Source organism: Tympanuchus pallidicinctus, unplaced genomic scaffold (genome assembly GCF_026119805.1).
Source record: "Tympanuchus pallidicinctus isolate F22 unplaced genomic scaffold, pur_lepc_1.0 scaffold44, whole genome shotgun sequence".
NCBI classification, from domain to species: Eukaryota; Metazoa; Chordata; class Aves; order Galliformes; family Phasianidae; genus Tympanuchus; species Tympanuchus pallidicinctus.
The window spans coordinates 28909-45690 of record NW_026294763.1 but is presented as its reverse complement, the minus strand read 5'-3'; the positions used below and the strand labels follow the sequence as shown (position 1 = coordinate 45690).

Here is a 16782-nt window from a genome sequence, read left to right as displayed (position 1 = left end):
AGAGGGCGTGCGACCGTGGCCGCTGCATGCTGAGATGCTGGGCCCCTTCCAGCAGTCCCCACAGCCCCTCCCCTTGCCTCCCCACATCCCGTATCAGTGGGGGGCTGTGGGGCTGGGCACAGCCCTGTGGAGTGGGAAAGATCCTATAGGGTCGGGAGCAGTTCTATAGGGCTGAGAGTGGTACTATGGGGTCAGGCATAGTCTTGTGGGGTTGGAAACATCCTGTGGGGGTGGGCATTGTCCTACGGGTTTGGGGATGGGAATGGTCCTATGGCGCTGGCCACATACAATGGGGATGGGCATGGTCCTGTGGGGTTAGGAATGGTCCTGTGGGGAGGGGAACGATCCTGTCGTGTTGGCAAACTCTTTTGGGGATGGCCATGGTCCTTTTGGGCTGGGCATGGTCCTATGGGGTTGAGCACGGTCCCATGGGAATGGGAATGGCCCTGTAGGGCTGGGCATTGTTCAGTGGGGTTGGACATGGTTCTATGGGGTTGGGCATTATCCTGAGGGCTTGGGTATGGTCCTATGGGGCTGGGCATCGTCCTGTGACCTGCACACAGAGCCAGTGCCCACTCTGCCTCATCACTGCCCCTTTACTTTGTCCCCTCCCCACTCCCCGGTGCTCGCAGCCCTCCTCTCCCCACTAATTTCCCCAGAACAGCACCGGGTTGTCATGGTGACTAACTGAAATCCCCCTAAGCTGGGTTTGCTGCAAAGAGAGACCATGTAAAATTCATTTCAACAAATCCCATTTATGTTTTTTTTTAACAATTTTTGTAACAAATCCCAAAGATGGAAGATCATAAAAAAGACCTGAGGGGGGATGTGGGGTGCGATGAGCTGCAGCCGGAGCTCAGCCTGCGGCTGTGGGGCTCCAGGGGACGAAGTTGTGTTTGCCCACAGCTGACATGGGATGCAAATAGTCCTATGGGGTTGTCAGCATCCTATAGGGCATGGGAATGGGCCTACAGAGCTGGGCATGATCTTATGGGGCTGGGCATCATCCTACGGGGATGGGAAATAGTCCTATGGGGATGGGCATGACCCTGTGGGGTTGGACGTGGTCTCGTGGGGTTGGCAGCATCCTATGGGGATGGGAACGGTCCCATGGGGTTGGGCTTCATCCTATTGCGGTGGGCACGATCCTATGGGGTTGGACACAGTCCTATGGAGATGGGCACGGGGGAAAAGGGGTAAAAAGGGGGGAAAGGGACAAAATAAGAGAGGGAGAGCCTAAAAAGAGGGAGAATAGAGAGGAAGAGGGGGGCAGCGCAGAGCCCGGCCCGGCCGACGGAGCGCCATTCTCTGCCCCTTCACTTTTTTTTTCCTGCCTTTTTTCCCTCCTCATCCTTCCCCCCCTCCCCCGCCCCAGCGCCGCCTCCCGCACCGCCCCGGGGGTCCGCATGGCCGGGGGTCGGAGCGGGGCGGTAGCGCCGGGCTGTGCTGAGGTGGGCCGGGGGCCGGGGTGGGGCTGCGTGGGGCCGCACGGGACGTGTGGGGCGCAGTTTCTCCGTATGGGGGCTTTGTGATTGATTGGGGCCTGTGTGACTGGGGCCCGCGTCGTGCGGCCCCTGCCCAGGCCCTGCGGACCCTCGGGCTCCGCTGGGGCCGCTTCCTCCCACGTGGCCCTGCGGGGTCCGTGCGGCCTGGAAGGGATCCGTGCGGGGTGGGACCCCAACCAGAGCCCTTTGGGTGAGCTTCCAAACCCGCGGGATCCCCGTGGAGGGGAAGGAGCCCGGTGCGCTGGGGAAACCCCCGAGGCCCCGCGGGGCGCCCCGTGCCAGCAGCCCCACCTCAGGCCCGACCCCATCCGCCTGCTTCCTTCCCCTCTCCCCCACCTGCGAGGCACGGGGCCCCTCCGGCACGGCGCGGCTGCAGGCGAGGCCTCACGGCCCAAGGCCGGGCCGGCCGCTTCCCTGCGCCCCCGTGCACCCTGTCCGAACCCGGGCAGGTTCCCCTGCGGGTCCCCCCGGTGCCCCAGCGCACGCTGACGTCCGCCCCTCTTCTCCTTTTCTCCCCCGTTTCTCCCGTTTTCCCCGTGCTGCAGTTGACAAACAGGTTGTTTTTCTACAAGCGAGCTGCCAGGAGTCTCACTGAGTGCTGATTCCTGGAATGAAATGACTTTAAAATCTCTGCTCTGAAGCGAAGCGGGGGAAGAAGTGTTTGCAGCCCCTCTGGCTGCGCCGGCTCTGCCAGAGGGGTTTGTGTGGGGCATTGAGCAGCCCAGGCCGTCGCCCTGCTCTTCCTGGCACCTTGCACCTCATTGGCAGCAAGCAGCTGCTGTGGTTTATTTTCCTGCCGTGTTTTTTGGGGGTCTCTCCGTGTTTGGGGATTTCCAGCAGTGGGATGCTGGGCGGTTGTTGCTGCCTGACCCTTCCCTTGGGGCTGCTGTTGTGGGGCTGGGTTTGGGCACGGAGGAAAGCAACGCCGCTCCGGGTGCCCCCAACCCTCCCAGGGATGGAGGGGATCTCTGCGTCTCGGGGAGACCGTGGGGGTTTTGGGTGCAGATTGGCATCGACTTGCCTGGGGGAGGAGAGTGTGGGAGGGAAAAGTCAATTGCAGCTGTGCCAGAGCTGTCTTACAAAGAAGAAATTCTTTTCCCGAGGGCTTTTGGTGCATTGGCTGCTTTTTCTCTCCCCCTCCACTCCCTCTGCAGGAGAACAACTCATCTCCCCACCGAGGAGCAGCTCCCTTCCCTTCAGGTGCCTGCAGTGGAGAGGGGCTCAGCTACCTCCTTCCTATGCCCTGTGGGTCCCACCCTGCTGCCCTCCCATCCCAGATTTGGGGGAGAGGCCTCCTGGCTGCTCTTGTGCTCTCTGTGCTGTGAGATGGGGACGAGGCGCACATCCCCGTGTTCCCAGCTCTCGCTGTTCCTGTCTCCTCAGCTGAGCTCTGCGGGCCTTGCCAGACACATCTGTGAGGGCCAGCTGCTACCAGCGCACGGTGAGCACCCCGGGGTGCTGGTCCTGCCCCCTGTCTGGGTCTGGGTCCCCGCACTCCTGCAGTGATGGTGGCACAAACACGTTGGTGAGCCTGGGGGGATGGCACCAGCAAACAGCACCTTTGTTTCTCCCCAGTGAGCCCAGCAGCGGGGCTTCCCTTCTCCCCGGTGGGAATGCATTTTGGACACCATTCACCCTCACGTCATTATTTCCAGGTGAAGGATGTCTCGTGCCGTCCCTCCCCTTACATTTCTGCCTTTTTTCAGATGAAGGCCTGGTTCTCTGAGTCGGGGCAAAGAGTGGAAGTTTTCATCCCCTCTCGGCGCTGGTTCCGGCCGCTCCTGAGGCGCTGCTGCCAGGCCTGCACCCCGAGGAGCTGGGTGAGCCCACGTTCAGCCAAGGGCTGCTGTCTCCCGCAGCCAAAGCCAAGTCCAACGCCTTGCTCTGCTCCCAGGATGGCTTCTACCACGCTCGTCTCTCCTCCCTCGGCTTCCACAGTGCCACCTGGGTGACGGAGGAGGACACCAGGTGAGGTCAGAGCCCTGTGCTGGGAGTGCTGGGCAGAGCAGTCGTTACAAATTTTGTTCTTTCTTCGTCCGAATTAAGTTACCCTGTGGCACTGGAGCGTGGGGGTGCCTCTCTGTCACACTTGCTCGCTAATTAGTCCAGAAAGCAGTCATGCTAATTATTTTCTGAACTGTAGGCACATCTTCAAGAGCAGAGCGCTAATAACAGCAGAGAGGAAAGGGCTTGGTCTGTTCCTCTGCTGTCACCCTTATGGCCTCAAAGGGCAGCCAGCCACAGTGTCGAGGGTTTGTGAGTTCTGAAATCAACACTTGGACTCTTGAAGCTCTTGGGAAGAGCCTGAGAAGGAGCAGGGGGGGGTTTGTTCTCCCTTTGGACTCCGGCGCAAGGAAGATTTCATGCATGCTGGGCCAGCTTGCTCCCAGCCCCCATGTGTGTCCTCCTCCCCACGGCCCAGTGCTGGAGCTCAGCTGCTGTGATGCCGAGGAGCTGGTGTGGCTGCTCTCGTGCAGTTATCTGGTTTTGGAGGTGCTGGACTCCCGTGGTTCCTCTCCTAGCAGTCCCTAGTGGTTTGGCAGTTTTGCGCTGTGTTTTTTTCCAAATTGGGTCACGACGCTCCCTTCTGCTTGAAATATCCCAGCTCCCAGCTTTCAAACTCTCTGAATAATTCATCTCCGCTCAGTGTGCCTCAGGAACTGTGGGATGCTGAAGAGAGGCTGGAGATGGGAGGCTGAGAGCGAGAGCAGACCCAGGTATCAGTCCCTGCTTCGCTGCCTGAGCGCCTCGCGCCAGCTTCCTGTGCACTGCAAAGCTCAAAGCCTCAGTTTCAGCCCTCTCTGACCTGGTGGTGTTTGTGTAGCTGGATGTGGGGCACATTTGGGGAAGTCCCAGCTTGGAATGGAGCATTGCTGCTGCTGGCAGGGGCTGTGTGCTGAGCGGGCTGTCACTGGCAGCAGCAGCTTTGGGGAGGCTGCCTGGTGCCTGGAGAGCTTCCCTTGCACCCTAAAGCCGCCAGCATGTTCCCAGCACGTTTCCCCAGCTGTAAGATGGGAACCAGAGCCTCAAACGCTCGCCAGGAGCCTGTGTGGGAGGTGAGGCAGTGCCGGCGCCCTGCGGCGCTCACGGTGCTCACCGCTCGTCTCACCCAGGTTCAGGGGCTGGCTGGTGCGACGGATCTGCTGCATCCTGGCTGTGGGCAGCTGGAAAGTGCTCACCGACACCCCCAGGGACCTCCTGGAGAGAGTCTGCAGCAATAAGAGGTGCGTGGCGTTGGCTCTCTGCTCCCCTTCACTGCCACCCCCAGGGGTCCTCGCACGGGGGCTGCTCTGTGCCGCACGGCGCTGGGTGACGCGGCCTCGTCAGGCACCTGTCACCTCCACCCTTGTCACTGCTAATTGTACGGCCCAGGCTTGGCAGCCGGTACATTGTAATTACTGTAATCCATAACTGGTTTTTTGTCTTTTGCTGAAAAACGCGTTAACCCCTTGCTCCCACCTCATCTCCATGCAGGGTGCAGGATGTCGCTGCCAGCCAGGCACGCAGCTGCAGAAGGGACAGCGAGTTCCAGCAGCAGTGCAAGGAGAAAGTCCTGGGGATCCTGGCTAGGATCCAGGCCCCGCTCTGCCTCCCCGTGCTCAGGTGGGTGCGGGCCCCGGGTTGGGGGTCCCAGCTCCATGGTGGGCCATTCCCAGCCCCGCTCTCCTCCTTCAGTTTGTGCAGAGCCCCATGCGTGGCAGTTTGCGACTCACGGCTCATGGGGATATTGTCCCCTCTGCAGAGCGGAGTGCAACACCAGAGTGGCAAAGAGGGGGAAAATGGCCACGCTGGGGGGGATGGAAAGCAAAGCAAAGCAAAGCAAAAGGAAATTTTTCTTTCTAAGCTCTTTTTTTTTTCTTTCTCTTTTTTTCCTTTTTACCTCCTGTCATTGAGAAATTGGCAATTAAAGGTTGCATTGTAGCCTAATTGCTTGTCTGATTGAGCTGTAATAAAAGAACCCTCTGAGCAGTCTGAAGTATTTAAAGGGAAGAAATTACCCTGGGGATAAAAGCATTCAGATCCTTCTCGTAAGTGGCGGGAGGACAGGGAGATGGAGGGGTAATTGACTTCATCTTTTGTTGCCGCGGCAGAGGAGGTGGTCTTGTCACATCCAGCCTTTAATGTTTTAACTTAATTTATAGTAAAGCTGTTTATTTGCTTCGTGGGAGCTGAGCAGTGAGACCAGGAGTCGATGCTGTGCAGTCAGCCATCTTGCACAGCCCTGTTTGGTGCTCAGATGGGGGAACTGAGGCAGGCGATGGTGCAGTGATGGGGAAGGGATGTGCTCACAGCCCTGGCTGTGCTGTCCTGTTGCCTGGCTGAGGTTTTGGAGGGCTTTGGGTGCAGCCCGTGGCCCCGTACGGCTTTTCACCCCTGTGCTGTGCCTCTCCTCCCCGCAGGCTGTGCTGCTGGGCTCTGCTTCGCTTTCTGAGCCGCCTCTTTCTCAGCGTGCAGCTGCACCGGGGGCAGCTGGAGATGGTGCTGAGGGCCGCCAGGACGGTGAGGAACCTGCCTGCCTGCTCCTGGCACACCGCAGTGCCGAGCTCTCACTGCATCCTCCATCCCCACAGCCCGGCGTGCCGCTGGTTTTCCTCTCCACCCACAAGTCCCAGGTGGATGGGCTGCTCTTGTCCTTCCTCCTCTTCTCCCAGGGCCTGGGGGTGCCCAGAGTGACGGTGGGCAACTTGACCTGCAGCCCTCGCCTGCGGTAAGGCACGGGGAATCCGGCTGCATGCGGCCGCTTCCCCACATAGGGTGGATGCAGCTGCGCACACCAAGCTGGGCTAGGGAGCAGGAAGGGCGCAGGGTTGGTAATGGGGACACGACCTTGTGCGGGGTGGGCGCTCATGGTGCTTTCTTCCCTTGCAGGGCCTTGCTTGGCTGTCTGGGAGCAGTTTTCCTGCCCACGAGTGTGGAGCAGGCTTTGAGTGGTCAGGATGGAGAGCTCCCAGCAGCTGTGCTGACCTCGGTACGTCTCACCCTGGCATTCCCCCAGTGCTGGGATGGGAATCAGAGAACGGTTGGGTTGGGTTTAAGATGATCAAGTTCCAACCCCTGCAGTGGAGGAAGAACCTCCCTCCTGCCCCCCCAAGCTCTCAAGGCACTCAGTGGGGGCATCTCGGGCTCACAGACAGAAGGGCAAAGCTGCCAGGCCACGCTAAACCCCCATCAATGGGCGGTGGCAGCTCCCACAGGCCCCTATGGTGCCATTGTCAGCCCCAACTTTCCCCCTCTGCTCCAGTACGTCGAGGAGGTGCTGAGGAGCCAGCAGCCTCTGGTGATCTTCCTGGAGGAGCCCTGTGCCCTGTGGCACCTCTCCAGCGCGGCCCGTGCCTGGCTGGCCCCGCTGTGCCGCGCTGTGCAGGATGGTGCTGTGCCTGACATCCTCCTGGTCCCTGTGGGCATCGCCTACGACCAGACGCCCGACAGATTCTGCACGAATGGAGCGGTGAGGCTGCACACGGCGCCGTAGCTGGGAATAGGGGCATCTCTCCTGTCACCCCCCAGTAATGCTGCCTTCCCTCTCCCCCCAGCACAGCGCTCAGCCCCTCGGCCTCGGGGCCTGCCTCTGGGCTGCGTGCCAAGCCCTGTGCCGGTGCTTTGGCTGCGCTCGTGTGGACTTGGCCCAGCCCTTCTCCTTGCAGGTACAGTGGTGGGGTCCAGTTGGGGCTCTTGTGGTACAGCTGGCTCCCAGAGCCCAGCCCGGTCCCCGGGGGACATGGTGCAGCAAGGCTTGGGGCTGTGTGAGCCTTGTGGAGTTGCACAGAGGGGCTTGGGGGGATCTGCAGAGATTCCATGAGCCCGTGGGGCAGCTCTTGGAGGGACTGAAAGCATGAGTCGGCTGTGGGCTGCAGGCATTCATGGGCTGTGTGCTCCTCTCCAGGAGTTTGTGACACAAAGCCTCATCTGTCGGAGCACCATGGGGAAGCCACTGGAGGAGCTGCTGCCCACCATCCTCGGTGTGCTGTAAGCCAGGGGGAGCAGTGCCTTGCCCTCACTGCCTGTTCCCAGCCCCCCGGTTTCCCACCTCTCTATTTCCTATGGCTCCAGACAGCCGGATTACAGCAGGGCGGATGGTCCGGAGCACGGAATGACCACCAGCTCAGAGGCAGAAGAGGAAATGATGGTGACAAAGCTGGGCCTGCATGCCCTGAGCGGTACGCAGCTCTGGGGAGGGCATGGGAATACAAAGGACTGCGTGTCCCCACTTCCTCTCTGACTGACAGCAGCCGTGCTGCAATTACTGCTCATTTCCATGTGTGGCTGCTGCACGGCAGCACCTGCGCTGGAAACAGGCCGCAAACAGCAGTGCCTCTTGCTCCTCGCAGATGCCATTGCGTGCTCTGCCATCACAGCTGTGGGGATCACAGCGGCGCTGCTGCTGCACAAGCACCGCAAGGTGAGGCCAGAGCCCTTTGGGGTTCCAGCTTCATCTGCTGCTGGAGCAAGCTTCCCGGCCTGCCCCTTGTAGCTCCTGGCCAGCTCAGCCCCCTCTTCCTGCAGTGCGTGCGGCTCTCACAGCTCATGGCAGACTTTGCGTGGCTGCTGGAGGAGACGCTGCTACGGCAGCATGATGTGAGCTTCTCGGGGCAGCTCTGTGCCCTGGTGCTGCACAGCTTGGCCCTGCTCAGAGCCCACCTCACCCTCTACCATCTTGCACCCCTGGGTGATGTCATGGTGGTCGTCAAGGACTCAGCAGAGACGCAGTGGGAGCTGAGCCGCCACAGCGCTCAACTTGTGCCCGTCTTTGCCAGTGAGGCGGTGGGAGGTGAGCAGTGGGGTGCTGGGGGTCCCTGCTTTGGGCAGCAGTGACGCTGCTCACCGTGCTGTGCCCACAGCCTGTGCCATCCGTGCCCTGCTGCTGGAGCTGCTGCCCTTTGTGGGGGAGGCCCCCTGCCCCTCCAGCATCACCTTCAGTGAGGACGAGCTGCACCGCAAGATCCTGGCGCTGCTGCAGCTGCTGCCCCCCAACCTGCTGGGGCTGAAGGTAGATGCAGGTGGCACTAGGGCTGCCCATGGCACACGGAGGTGGCTGTGCGGCTCCTTGCCCACCCCCTTCTCCCTGCAGCCCTGCCAGCCCCTTGACTGCCAGAGCCAGGATGTCTTGGACAAGCTCACACTGTGCGGGCTGCTGGAGGCTGAAGAGGTGGGTGCCCTCCAGTCCTGGTTGGGAAGAGAACAAGGGACTGCGGCACGAATCCACTGCTCCCTGGATCGGGAGGTTTCCCTGGGTAGAGGTGAGGGGATGAGGACATGCAGTGCCAGCGCAAAGCTTTGCTCTGCAGGAGGGTGAGCGCTATCTCTGCGATGTGTCCTCGTGGCGATGCGGCAGGACTCTGCATTGGACCGACCTGGACTTCAGTGACAGTGACAGCGATGACAGCCACCGCAAACGCTGCTTCAGGGTATGCAGGGGCTCCCTGCTCCGTGGCCCTAGGATGCCTTGGCGCACTGAGGCTTAACAAACTCATTGAAAATCTGGCTCTTTCCTTTCCAGATCCGCGAGCCCAAAGACTCACCTGGCTTCCTCCTCTTCTTCTGTCACCTCCTCAGCCCTGTGCTGGCGACCTATGTGCGAGCAGTGGCTTTCCTGGAACAACACAGCTGGCCCCAGCCAGGTAGGACTCCCTCTGAACCTCCCATATGACCCTGGGCCACCCATTCTGCTCCCACATCAGCCACGCTCAGCTCTGGGGGAGACTGAGGCACACTTGCACTCGTAACTCAGCTTCTCGCTGAAGCTGGAGGGGGCTGCAGTGCCGTGGGGTGGGGGGGTGGGAGCACTGAGGTTTTCTCCCCACCCCAATGCTGATCCTGCTCTCCCTTCAGAAGCAATGTGTGCATGTGCACTGCAGCAGTTCCTGGCAGAGGAGGACGGTTTGGGTGAGCGGGGGCATGATGTTGGGGGTCCACCCACCCCAGCAGGGCTGTGAGTGGAACAGGGGTGGGGGGCACCTTTGAGGATGTCTGTTTTTCCAGAGTGCCCCATGCGCACCTCCAGGAGCCTGGTGCTGAGCACACTGCAGAGCTTCAAGAACATAGGGGTGAGTGTAGGTGGGGGGGCTCTGCCCCCATCCCCATCAGCAGTCTTGCCGGTGACACCCTCAACCCCCCAGGTGCTGAAGGAGACGCAGAGCCCTTTGGGGCCCCTTCTGCACCTCGTGCAGCCATTCAGCTCCAGCGAGGGCCAAGGGAAGCTGCGAGCCTTCCTTGAGCAGTTCATGCAGCTGTAGCCACCAACCCTGCAGAGCAATAAAGTCGGGTGCAGCAGCTGTCTCCTGGTGCGGATTTATTGAGAGCCATCGCGGCAAGGCACGGCAGGTCTGAGGTGGAGGTTGGTCCTCACACCACCTTGTTGCAAATGGTGCCCAGTTCCTCAATCTCGCACTGCACCTCGTCACCTTGCTGCAAAGGCAGGAGATGCTGCAGCCCCGTGCATCTGGCAGCTCCTTTATCCCGACAGAGAGGATGGAGGGGGAGGGGGTTGCAGGGGGAGAGCAGTGGCAGGGTTTTCTACTTCCAGCAGGAGCCGGGAACCCAGAAAGGGGAAATCTGGGTTGCTGAGGAGGTTGGTGACAAGGGACAGGGAGGGGAACACATGAAGCTGAAGTGCTAACCTCAGAGGGAACTGTTCTTCTTCTGCCACACTGACCCACCCGGCCCTATGTAGTGACCCCACCCGGTGCTCACCTTGAGAAACACGGGGGGCTTCCTGAAAACCCCCACGCCAGGAGGGGTTCCTGTCAGCAGGACATCCCCAGGGCGCAGCGTGACAAACCTGGGAGGCACAGGAGGTGTCAGCTGGTTGTCTCCCCAGCACCTGGAGAACCAGGATGCTGCCCCCCCCCGCCCCAGTGCTACATACTGGGACACCCAGGCGACGAGCTGGGGCAACCTGAAGACAAGCTGGCTGGTGCTGCTGTTCTGCATCAGCTGCCCGTTGACGCTGCAGCGGATGCGCAGGTTGTGGACGTCTGCAGAGGAGATGTGTCATCCTAAGGAGTTGGAAAAAAAGACCCCCTCTCTGCCCAGTCCCCACCTGTCACTGAGTCCTTGGTGACGATAGCCGGCCCTATAGGACAGAAGGTGTCAAAAGTCTTCCCCAGCAGCCACTGCCTCCCATTCCTTCGCATCTGCCAGTCCCGGGCACTGACATCGTTGGCCACAGTGAAGCCTACAATGTGCTCCATAGCCTCTGATTCCTGTGGGCGGGGGGAAGACACAGGGACCCACTCAGCCAACGGGATGGGGGCACACAGCAGGGCTGGATCCCAGCACACCCTGAGAAAGCGTTACCTGGATGTGCCGCCCTGTCTTCCCGATGATGGCAGCCAACTCCACCTCCCAGTCCACCTCCTGGGGGAGAAGATGGCGTGCAGGGGGGCTGGGCCGGGCCGTACCCTTCAGGGGGAGAGGGCCCGCAGGCACTCACGCTGCTCTCGGCCGGGTGCACGATGTCATCGAATGGCCCGGCGATGGCGCTGGGGAACTTGCTGAAGATGAGCGGCTCCTTGGGCACCTTGACGTCCTGCTCCAGGCAGTGGTCGCGGTAGTTCAGCCCCACGCAGATCACCTTCTCGGGGTCGTCGATGGGCGCCAACAGCCGCAATCCCGCCCGGGGCAAACGGTGCTGGCCCGAGGCCAGCGCTCTGCGGGGCGGGACTGAGCGCGGGGGGCACCGGGCTTCCACCTGCGGGCCTCAGCGCCCGGCTCGGGGCACCGGAACACCGCAGCGCGGTGCCCGGCACCCGCCAGGGGACCCCAGCACACAGCGCAACACTCCGATACACGCTCTGCCGCCCTGGAGGCACCTCGGGGATCCGCGAGTCCGCCTCGCGACCCCCACACCGACCTCCGGAGCGCCTCGCCCATCTCCGGACCCGTTTACCACCCCCGGACCCGCACCTGCGGGCAGCCGCCAGCCCGTGCTCGCCGCTCTCCAGGAAGGCCCGCATGGAGCGGGGCAGCGCGGGCTCGGCCTCGTTGAGATCCACCACATCCCCGCCCTCGTTTTCCTGCAACCCCAGCCGGGGCTCGGCCGCCCCGGGACGCTGGAAGCGGAGCAGGCGCATGACGCGGGGCAGCGCCGCGGGCAGCCGAGCCGGGGCCATACGGGACGCGCGCTGATGACGCAATGACGGCGCGACCGCTCACGGAAAGGACCCCGCGCGGAGCGCCCGCCCCGTTCGGCGGACCGACCAATGGGAGAACGGGGGAGGCGGGGCGGAGCGCGGGCTCTCTGTCAATGGCGGCCGCGGTCGCTGGGCTCCGTGCGGGAAGAGCGGCGCTGCGACGCCCCGCTTCCCCGCCGCCGCCCGCCCCGCGCCTCGGGGCCGCCGGGCGCTGTTTGTCGCTCTGTGTGTTAAACGATTAAACGTTGAGCGTTCGTTGCTCACCGCTTCTGCCTGCCATCCGTTCTGCAGCTCCGATTTCCCAACCCGTGCCCGGCTCTGGGTGAGGACGGGGCGGCACAAACGGCCGTGTTGTAGGACTGCAGCCGCCGGCCCCGTTCGTCCCCCCGAATCCCCTCCCCTCCTCAGCGCCGAGTGGGAAATGCTCGGCGTGGGATTCCGGGAGGGCTGGGGCGGCTCAGCCTGCAGAAGAGGAGGCTCGGGGGGATCCTGGCGCGGCCCCGCGTCGCCTCGTTCTGTGCCTGGGGAAGGAGATGGTCACGTACTGAGCATCGGGTGTGTTGGTGGGGGGGGCCAGGGCAGGACGGGTGGCCCTGGGAGGTTAGATAAGGAAAAGCTTTTTCTCTCGACAGCAGTCAGGCATGGAACGGCTGCCCAGGGAGGTGGTGGAGTCGCCGTCCTGGCAGCGTTCAACAGGAGTGTGGATGAGGAGCTGCGAGATGTGGTTTAGTGCTGGTGGTGCAGTGGTGATGGGAGGGCGGTTGCACAGGATGATCTTGCAGGTTCCAACCTTGCGATTCTATGGTTCTATGGTTCTATTATTCTATGACAGGGGGCCCAGGGCAGGATGGGTGGCCCTGGGAGGCTGTTGAGGGCCGCAGAAAGCACTGGGCACGAGTGGAGCACTGGGTGAGTGCTGGGCTCCCAGCTCAAGGCAGACTCTCCTGTGCAAGCGCTGCAGGGAAGCTGCTCTGGGGGCAGGTTGTACTGCGGGCATCTCCAGAGCTCCCTTCCAGCCCCTGTGCTTTGTGACAGGCGGATGTGTGAAGGGAGGCAGCCAGCAGTGCGAGTTTGGTGGCTTTCAGCACTGCAAGCACCGCAGCCCTGCGATGCCACCGGGAGTCGGAGTGCCATCAGCCACGTCCCTGCCTTCGTCTCCATTCCCTGCAATGGAGCTGAGTCGGGTGCACCCGCAGGGATGGGGCACCCACGGCCGCTCCGGGCAGCAGTGCCAGGGCCTCAGCTCCCCCTGGGATGAACTTCCCTGACCTCGAATCCCAATCCCCCTCTTCACGTTAAAACCATTCCCTTGGTCCCATCGCCACCCGGACACGTAGAAAGTTCATTTCCACCATGTTTATCATCTCCACTGAGACAACGGAAGGCCACAGCGAGCAGCCACAGCAAGTGCTGGGGACGGGGCAGGCGCAGAGCCGTGCTGTGACAGTGTCACAGAGAGCTCTTGTGAGCTCAGGGAGAGGGGCTGAGCTCAGCGGTCACGGAAGCCCCCGCTGCCACTCTCGAGCTCCCTTGGCAGGTAAGGCAGCAGGCTGCTCTGCTCCTGGCACTGCGGCCCTCCGGCTGCTCCCAGTGCCCCACATCTCACCCAGCGCCCATTTGGGCATTTCCCCACAGAGAGAATCCCTTCACGGACGCTGACGGTGCTTCCGACACCCGACGCCGCTTTCTTTGGATCGTTTGTGGCGCCACCGGCCTGCTGCAATACAGCCCACCTTTGGCAACGCAGCAGCGCTGGTGACACCGCAACCCCTCTACGTCCCCGCTGTCACCTCCGTGGTGCCTCAGGTCTGGCCTGGGGTGCCCCGTGTCCGGGGACAGGGAGCGCAGCTCCCACCCGGGGGGCCGCCTCCATCTGTGCGTCAGCTCCCACCTTGGGGGCTGCACCCAGGGACGGCTCCCCCCGCGGCCCCTGCCCACCGCTGGGGACATCCCCTGCAGGCAGGGACACCGCAGCCCCCGCAGCCGATGGGGCTGTGGCCTGGGGCCGTGTTCCACGCGCAGCCCCCGCAGCCCGCAGGCGGCTGCCCGCTGCAGGACCCCCATCGCCGCGTCCTTCCGCCGGCACCTCCAGCGCAGCAGCAGGGGCTCCCCGCGCCCTGCACCCTGCCCGCCAGCTGGCAGCAGGCGCCAGGGCCCTTTGCAGATGCCGTGGTGCTCACGGAGGGCCAGGGGCACCCGGCGCCCACCCACGCGTGCCCCCAACCCACCGTGGCTCCGCTCGGCTGCAGCGGCGCGGCGCTGGACTCAGGTGGTGAGTTTGGGGGCTGCGGGGCGGGCGGCAGGCTGTCCGCACCGGGCGGCTGTGGGAAGGCTGGCATCGCCTCACTGGGGACGTTCTTGCTTTTCCAGCGGCGACAGCGAGCGCAGACGTGGCGGAGGACGTTGCTGATCTGCTCCCGTGGATCAGCGGTGAGTGTGGGGTCTGCAGAGGGGGGCGGGTGGGCGTCCGCGCCGACGGGGGGTGGGAAAGCTGGCAGTGCCCCTGTGGGGATCTTCTTGCTCTTTCCAGAACTGACATCCAACGCAGGCATCCCGGTCGACACCTCGGAGATCGACGATGTGCTGGCGTGGCTCAGCAACGGTGAGTTGAGGGGCTGCGGAGCAGGCGGGGATGTCTGCACCGAGGGGCTGTGGGAAAGCTGGCCCTGACCCTTGGGGATTTCCTTCCTTCTCCAGAAGGGACCCCCAGCTCAGCCGTTCCAGGGGACAAGGAGGACATCGACAGTCTGCTCACCTGGATCGCTGGTGAGTGCAGGGGCCGCAGCGGCGGCGGGCGGATGTCCGCCCCGAGTGGCTGTGGGAAGGCTGCCGTCATCGTTCTGGGGGGGTTTTGCTTTTCCAGAAGCGTCGAGTTGCCCGGAGGTCCCCCAGCCGCCACTGCCAGCCGTCCCCAGCAGCCTCAGCACCTCTCCTGCCATCGGAGCGGCCCCCGACCTTCCCACGAGCGGCAGGCAGCTCAGCAGAGAGGCGCAGGCTGTCGCCGGGCCCCTCGGGGAGCCGTGCTCAGGGCAGCCGGCATCCTCTGAGTCTCGGCTCCGCGAGCACCTGATGGAGGAGGCGCGGCAGAGGCAGCCCCGGGTGCTTCTCAGCCGCCTGGCGCTGCCGACCCGCCTGGACGCTCGCGTGCCTCCTTCGGCCCAGACCGCATGGCTGATGGAGGAGGCGAAGCAGAGGCAGCCCCGGGTGCTTCTCGCCCGCCTGGCGCTGCCGCCCGGCTGCACCTCCTGCCGCGTGCCGGACAGCCGCCGCCAGGGTGGCACCGAGCCGGCCGAGTGCCCGGCGCCCGCCCGCAGCGCCAGGAAAGGCAGGAGCAGAGGGCGCGAGCAGCGCAAGGACGGCGTCCCGGCCGGGAAGAGGAAGCCGCCCCCGGGCCAGGACGCTCCGCGGCAGAAACGGCGGCGCTAGGCGAGGCCGGCCGGGCTCAGCCTCAGCGGGAGCGGCTGCGGAAAGCGGCCCGCAAAGAAGGCGCAGCTGAGGCGCGGCCACGGCCCGCAAATGAGGCTCCCTGCAGCCCCGGGCTCCTCGCCGGCCCCTGCGGCACAGAGAGCAGCGGCGGTGCTCCAGGGGCACCGGCACCGGCCCCAGCGCTGCCCCTCCAAACCTGGGCTGTCCACCGACGTCATCTTGGACTGCTCCATTATCTGACACGATGTTCAATTAGGTTACACTGCATTAAATTATTAAAGGTTTTATATTCACTTTCCTACGCCTCCGCTTGCAGTCATTCACGCAGCACTAAACCCCCCCAGAGCCCAGTGCCCACCTGCGGGGCAGCACAGAGGGCCGTGTCCCAGCGCTGCCCCCAGCAGCCCCATCCCTCCCCTCCGAAATCCCCTGCCCTCCTCAGGCAGCACTACCTGGGGAAGGCTTGGCGTGGGATTCTGGCAGAGCTGGGGCGGCTCAGCCTGCAGAACAGGAGGCTCAGGAAGATCCCATCACAGCCATCGGTCCCTGCGGGGAGATGCAAAGAGGACGGAGCCAGGCTGTGCCCGGCGGTGCCCAGCAGCGGGACTGGAGGCTCACGCTGCAGCACAGCAGGTTTCCCTGTATGTCACCACGGAGCCCCCAGCTTGGGTCAGTGTTGTTGGATAATTTTGCCAGTGATCACGATGCGGGAGATGAGTGCATCCTTGTGAAATGCATCAGCCCTGTGAACACCAGCCCTGAGGCATACAGATGGGCATCCCTACTGCTTCCTATTAGTTCCCCTGGGACTCCATTGACAGCGATGAGGCCATACTGATCTTTACTTGGTGCTGGCTGGTTGCCGGGGGGTGTCTCAGCAGGAAAGCTGGGCTGGGGAGGAGTTCCCAGCTCCAGCAGTGCCTGGGGGAAATGGGTTCTTGTTGAGAGTCCATCCCATGTTTTGGTAAGGATGATGAAATGCCATCACTCCCCTGGTAAATTGCTGCCAGGCCCCGCCTCGACTTTTCACTTGTTGATACTTCCTACAAAGTTCCTGTCCAAAAGGAGAACTCGGGGATCGAGGCACTCTTAGGAAGAGTGAAGCCAGCTTTTTCCAGGAGCAGGGGAAGTTCCTGTGGGAGAGCCATCTGAACTTGGGCTTCCTCTGAGACTTCAGCTGCCACGTCTCAGCACTGAGACGACCGCGGCTCCAATTCCTGCTCTATGAGGGGAAAGGTATGGCAGGGTGTTTGCAAGGTTTTTCTTCCTTTTTCTCATTCTCAGGGGGAAGGGGTGGAGCAGGGGGAGACCTACTGGTCCTTTCTGAATAACCGGTTGGGTTCAGTGCTCACTTCTGACAGCCTGGGCTAATGGCATGGGCATGGCTCAGGCCGTATTTTCCCTTAGTGATAAATAATATTTCAGCACTCTGATACCCCACCTCTGGCACGATCAGGAGCCTCTCTGCAAACCTTGGCTGCCCGTCCCCACTGACGTTTCTTCCTTTCTCTCCTCAGAAGCAGCGCGGCGCGGTTCCCCCCATTCGGGAGCAGCAGGCAGCAGGCTGCCAGAGATCCGGCAGCGCCTGGCAGCTGCCGACCCCCCTGGGGTCCCTGGGGTCCCCCGATGGGGACGGGCCGTCCTCACTGCCACGCAAAAGTGAGTTTCCGCAGTCCTCTGCCATGAAGGATGGAGGAATGAATGTTGAGTGTTACTTC

The 16782-nt window shown here is 62.7% G+C and overlaps 3 protein-coding genes across 11 annotated transcripts; 2 read left to right on the top strand and 1 right to left on the bottom strand.

Moving 5' to 3' along the window:
• Positions 1 to 1377: 1377 nt before the first annotated feature.
• On the top strand, positions 1378 to 9780 carry GPAT2 (glycerol-3-phosphate acyltransferase 2, mitochondrial). 6 transcript variants are annotated; one of them, XM_052702288.1, is made up of 23 exons: positions 1378 to 1451; positions 2660 to 2705; positions 2889 to 2946; positions 3212 to 3325; positions 3400 to 3473; positions 4619 to 4729; positions 4980 to 5108; positions 5906 to 6005; positions 6077 to 6213; positions 6375 to 6474; positions 6748 to 6954; positions 7040 to 7150; positions 7390 to 7472; positions 7557 to 7663; positions 7784 to 7905; positions 8010 to 8274; positions 8345 to 8493; positions 8575 to 8652; positions 8792 to 8911; positions 9004 to 9124; positions 9336 to 9389; positions 9486 to 9550; positions 9623 to 9780. In XM_052702288.1, the coding sequence occupies exons 4-23, from the start codon at positions 3212 to 3214 to the stop codon at positions 9737 to 9739; spliced, it is 2364 nt and encodes a 787-aa protein (XP_052558248.1). In that variant the 5' UTR covers positions 1378 to 1451; positions 2660 to 2705; positions 2889 to 2946; the 3' UTR covers positions 9740 to 9780. The 6 variants fall into 6 exon arrangements, with proteins under 6 accessions (XP_052558248.1, XP_052558247.1, XP_052558246.1 ...); XM_052702289.1 differs by having other exon boundaries at positions 1403 to 1451; positions 2660 to 2750; XM_052702287.1 differs by lacking the exon at positions 2660 to 2705 and having other exon boundaries at positions 1388 to 1451.
• On the bottom strand, positions 9779 to 11648 carry LOC128090174 (fumarylacetoacetate hydrolase domain-containing protein 2-like). 3 transcript variants are annotated; one of them, XM_052702291.1, is made up of 7 exons: positions 11412 to 11648; positions 10939 to 11155; positions 10803 to 10862; positions 10546 to 10708; positions 10372 to 10480; positions 10197 to 10284; positions 9779 to 10019 (listed from the first exon to the last, which is right to left on the bottom strand). In XM_052702291.1, exons 1-7 carry the CDS (start codon positions 11615 to 11617, stop codon positions 9849 to 9851), a joined length of 1014 nt encoding a protein of 337 aa, XP_052558251.1. In that variant the 5' UTR covers positions 11618 to 11648; the 3' UTR covers positions 9779 to 9848. The 3 variants fall into 3 exon arrangements, with proteins under 3 accessions (XP_052558251.1, XP_052558253.1, XP_052558252.1); XM_052702293.1 differs by having other exon boundaries at positions 9779 to 9911; XM_052702292.1 differs by having other exon boundaries at positions 9902 to 10284.
• Positions 11649 to 12740: 1092 nt separating this feature from the next.
• Positions 12741 to 15362, top strand: LOC128090207 (uncharacterized). 2 transcript variants are annotated; one of them, XM_052702342.1, is made up of 6 exons: positions 12741 to 13175; positions 13274 to 13910; positions 14009 to 14068; positions 14169 to 14240; positions 14336 to 14404; positions 14502 to 15362. In XM_052702342.1, the coding sequence occupies exons 2-6, from the start codon at positions 13625 to 13627 to the stop codon at positions 15062 to 15064; spliced, it is 1050 nt and encodes a 349-aa protein (XP_052558302.1). In that variant the 5' UTR covers positions 12741 to 13175; positions 13274 to 13624; the 3' UTR covers positions 15065 to 15362. The 2 variants fall into 2 exon arrangements, with proteins under 2 accessions (XP_052558302.1, XP_052558301.1); XM_052702341.1 differs by having other exon boundaries at positions 13152 to 13910.
• The last annotated feature ends 1420 nt before the right edge of the window (positions 15363 to 16782 follow it).